This window comes from Solanum tuberosum, unplaced genomic scaffold (genome assembly GCF_000226075.1).
Source record: "Solanum tuberosum cultivar DM 1-3 516 R44 unplaced genomic scaffold, SolTub_3.0 scf00492, whole genome shotgun sequence".
NCBI classification, from domain to species: Eukaryota; Viridiplantae; Streptophyta; class Magnoliopsida; order Solanales; family Solanaceae; genus Solanum; species Solanum tuberosum.
In genome coordinates, this window is record NW_006239410.1 from 14,209 (window position 1) to 19,034 (window position 4,826).

The 4,826-nt window shown below is 31.7% G+C and overlaps 1 protein-coding gene across 1 annotated transcript; it reads right to left on the reverse strand.

Annotated features, from left to right (window-relative positions):
• Positions 1 to 1,380: 1,380 nt before the first annotated feature.
• On the reverse strand, positions 1,381 to 2,317 carry LOC102588871 (ethylene-responsive transcription factor ERF038-like). Its single transcript, XM_006364269.2, has one exon. The coding sequence runs from the start codon at positions 2,244 to 2,246 to the stop codon at positions 1,539 to 1,541; it is 708 nt and encodes a 235-aa protein (XP_006364331.1). The 5' UTR covers positions 2,247 to 2,317; the 3' UTR covers positions 1,381 to 1,538.
• Positions 2,318 to 4,826: the final 2,509 nt, after the last annotated feature.

Genomic DNA, 4,826 nt, shown 5'->3' on the forward strand with positions numbered 1-4,826 from the left:
GATTACTGAGTTATGAGCTTGTGGTGAACACGTATACCCTAGTTAATTTTCTCATCTTGATAACAACCGAAATTGACTTTAGTTTACTGATTACTCACTGAATTCTTACAATTTGTTTCACAAATCCCCCCTTTTTTATTACTTGTTTCTGGAAGTATTTTGGCTAATTGAATATAATTGTTGGTTAAAGTAAAGTCTAAACCATTTTCCTTGTGGGATCGATCCCAACCTACAAGTTGGATTCTTTACTTGATAACGATCGCTTATACTTCTAGGGAGGTGTAATTTGAGCGTATCAATCTCTATGAAGATTTTGTCAATTTTTGAAGAAAATATCGTGCAATATTTTAGAGAGAGAAGTGGGAAAAAGAAGTTTCAGAAGAAGCATGGAGGGAATGGAATGATGGGATTTTGCTAATTTTTGAGGGAAAAAATCATGCAATATTTTAGAGAGAGAAGCTGGAGAAAGAAGGTTTGGAAGAATCGTGGAGGGAATGGAATGATGGAATTAGATGAGAGAGAGAATGGATAGTTAATTTGTTCCGAAAACGTGGGATTCAATTGATATAATTTTAAAACTAGATTAAAATACACTTAATTTTCATACGATTAAAATATTGTCTTCTTTTAATAATATTTTTAATATATAATTATTTTCAATAAATAAGTTAGGAATCTTGACTAATCAGCTAATTTTTCCATAAAAATACCCTCAAATCTTCCCAAAAGAAAAAAAAATCTGCATTCGGTCAATTTATCTTAAGCACATAAAAATTTACGGACAAACTATGAAGTTCTTCTCTTTTGATTTGGTTTATACCAAATTACCAATAGACTATTTTTTTCTTTTTAATGAGGTAATTAATATAGGGAAAAGGTGTGATATATCTCTCAATTTTGTCATTTGGAGTTGATATGTCTCTCGTTATAAAAGTGGCGCGTATATGTCCTTACCGTTATATAAACGGCTCACATATACTCTTTTCTTTTAACGAAAGTGAAAAAATTAATTCAAATTTATTTTTAATTATTTTAAAATATATATATATAATCCCATATGGATATATTTAATTCTCCTCACACATTTTTTTTTTGGTTTAACGACTAAATTAAATTTATTATTTTGATGGTCAAATTTGTTTTAAACTATTTTTTCACTTTCGTTGAATGAAGGGTATATCTATATATGTGAACTTATTTTGTAAGGGTAGGGATGTGAGTGTATAACACTAGAGGTATATATAAACCACTTTCATAATGAGGGATATATAGCTCTAAATGGCAAAGTTGAGGAATATATCAGGTTTATTTCCTATTAATATATTATATCGTGTTTCTTACCCACAACAAACAAACAAAAAAATGAATTGAGAGCAAGAAATGAATAAAATTAAAACAAACTCAAATTAACGGTAATATGAACCTGTGTACAAAAAAATTCTTAATTTTCCTATGATGAGACTTGCATGAAGCTTGGTCTCGCTTCGAGACCCTTGATTTTAGCAGAAGCTTAGTGCACCTGATTGACTTGTACCTTTTTAGCTTTGCCATAAAAATGGCTCCTCGGGCCAGAATCCAACATCGGTTCCAGGAAGGTGCCAAGTCGAAATCGGATAACAATAACTGTCAATTTGATCCACTTTATTGATGGAAAGATCTGGTAAATTGAAAAAAGTATCGTCTTTATCAGTCAATGGAGAAGTTATGAATGTCTCTGTGGACGAAGATGAACTATGCAGCTTGATGTGGCTCGACTCAGCTTTATTTCCGCTGAATGAGGTGGCAGCGGCTTTTGCAGCCGCGATTTGAATGTCCTTAGGGTAATTAGAAGTTGGACGTGGGAGTTGATCAGCTAAATAAGGGAAATTAAGGTAAGCCGAGTGACCTTTAATGGCTAAAGCCGCAACATCATGAGCTCGAGCAGCCATTTCAGCTGTCAAATAAGTTCCTAACCATATTCTTGATTTCTTCCTTGGCTCTCGGATTTCTGACACCCATTTTCCCCAATTCCTCTTACGAACTCCTCTATAGGTTGGATGCTTGTCATCATGATCGTCCTGAATAACTTTTTTCCTCCTCTTGTTCTCATTGTCGTCCCTATTGAATTCTTCAACTTTATTCGATTCGTACTCTTTTAGGATCTTTGTGTTAATGTTGCCCTCGTTAAAGGAGGATGAGGACGAGGATGAAGAAGAAGAATCTAAGCTATTTGATTTTTCAAGTTGAACTTTCATTATTGTGATCATTAGAGTGGTAAGGTAAAGAATGTATAAGAAGGATAGTATATAGTAAGTAGTACATTAATTAATAAAATAGAAAAATGGTAGCTTGTATACAAAATACAATGGTTCTTGTTGTATAAATTGGTAAGATTCATTTATATAAAGTAAGTATAAAGGAAATAAAGAAGAATGGACCGTTGGCCACGAGGGTGTGTACAGATGAGCTATTTTGTGACCCATGTGGCAAAATGACTTTTCTTTTTATTTATTTTTTTCAAAAGGAAGAAAAAGAAAAGGGAGAATAAACTTTTAAAGTGTAGTACGTATTTTCCGGCATCATCACAGGGATCTGGGAAGAGAAAATTCTCATTACAAAAGAACCATGTAATTCACATTGGATCTTTGTACCAATACATGATCTATTGATAGAAAGAGTAATATAGAGAAAATTGTCAAAAATGTCTTTAAACTATGGTAAATTGAATAAAAATGTACTATACACGACCTTTAACTTTACATCAACTGGCAACAATGGCCTTTAACTTTAGGTGTGCACAAGTAAGCAGTTAAACTTGTATAAAACTGAACAAATAGACACATTCGTCCTACATAACACCCTACATAGTGATTTTGTGTCATACGTGGCGTCCTACATGTATTATGTCATGTAGGGTACATGTGTCTACTTGTTCAATTTTATAAAAGTTTAAGTGTACTTGTGTACACTCAAAGTTGGAGGGCATAGTTGTCTGTTGAAATCAAGTTAAGGGTAATGTTTATATATTATGCCTAGTTAATAATTTGGTCTAAAAATATCCCTATTATTATTTAATATGTTAAAAATACTCTGACTTAATAGTTCGGTCTTCATTGATTGCTACAGTTTACTGAATTTTAATTATTATAATTTTCATTTTGGGTGTATATATTCCACATGGTAATAAATAAAAAAATTAAAATATATATAATGACTTTGTTATGGGTGCTTTCATTCTTATACTACAAGTTTCAACAAACTCTAAACTATACCAGTCAGTCAATGCAGGATTTACGTACCTAATCTCTATCCTTTGTTTTTGTTTTTTTTTCATACAATTGTAGTTAGGTCTATATTGCACAATTTAGTTGCATACTAAACTTGGAGACCGGCGCTGGAGTTTTAGTTGGTTGACCAATAAAAGTCTTGACAAGGAAACATAGAAAATTGCGGAGGCGGAGCTAGTAGCCTATATACATATTCGCCAGAATTCAATAGATCTGAGTAGGGGTGTCAAAAATGAATCCAAACATAGGTAACCCGCCTAATCTGCCCAGAATTTTATGGGTTGGGCTCAAGATAATTTGAATTGGGTTCAATCTCAACTCATTCAAGCCTAACCCATTTTTAAGAGAATCCTCAATTGACCCAATTCAATCTCCAATTTCAACCCGTTTTAAAACTTCTTACTAAAATATGTTCCTATATTAAAGGTATGAATTATTATCTATTTAACATCTTTTAGGATTTATCTATCCATTTGTTACTATTTTTTTAAAAAAAATTGAGCTGAAATTCGAATTGTGATTATAAAAGTTAAATATCACTATGTTAAAATTATTGAAATTAATCGGGTCTAATTGGGTGGGTCAAGACCCAACCTATTTTTTAACCCATTTGAACCCAACTCATTTAAGCCCAAAGTAAACTTGGGCGGATTAAGACCCAACCCGATTTCTATTTCAATCCATTTTAATATCTTCAATTTCAACCCAACCCGCCCATTTGACACCTCTAGATCTGAGATAGTATAGAAGAGAAGTGTTGAGTTTCATCTACGGGTAATTCGTGTCATTTCAAATTTATTAGCCGATAGGTAAATCATTGAGTCTTGCTTCGGCTTCTTTTTAACTTCACTTAATGAGTTAATGATTGTTGTTGAGCCGTATATTTATATTACTAAATTCATTATAAATATACTAATATTAAATTTAAAACTTAATTATTATCACTTAAAATCGTTATCATAAATTTCAGAACCCATAAAATTGAAATGTTAACTTTGTCTTGTATAGTTGGAAAACAAAATTTTGCCATTTTATGAAAGGAAAAAAAAAGTAATTGATTTGATTAGTGTTTTATAATTAATGGAAGAAGGCAAATCTACTTTTTTGGTTAATAAATTCAAACTGGAGTTCAGATCTATTTTCCACTAATTTGGAATTTTGTTACTAGGGAAGGAGACAAAAAAATTGAAAGCCAACACATTATGACCTTTATGAGAAAATCTTGTGGTTTCTAACAAAATGAAATCAATTAATCAGAATATCTCGAATTTTCAATGACATGTGGTTCTGGAAAAGATATAAAAAAAACTAAATTATAAAATTTTAGAAATAAAAAGAAATTAAATTCACTTTGATACACATGACTCACAAGTCACATGTAGTGGGTCCAAATTAAACGAGTTCAGAAGTGGGTCCTTTACTCCTCATAATTTACTTGCCTAATTGGCTAATTTGATTAAGAAATTTGGGAATATTATTTTATATTTTCAAGTTTTGACACTGACTAATGACTCTATATATACTTAGATATAGGACCCCGTGCCAGCACGGGGCCCAATA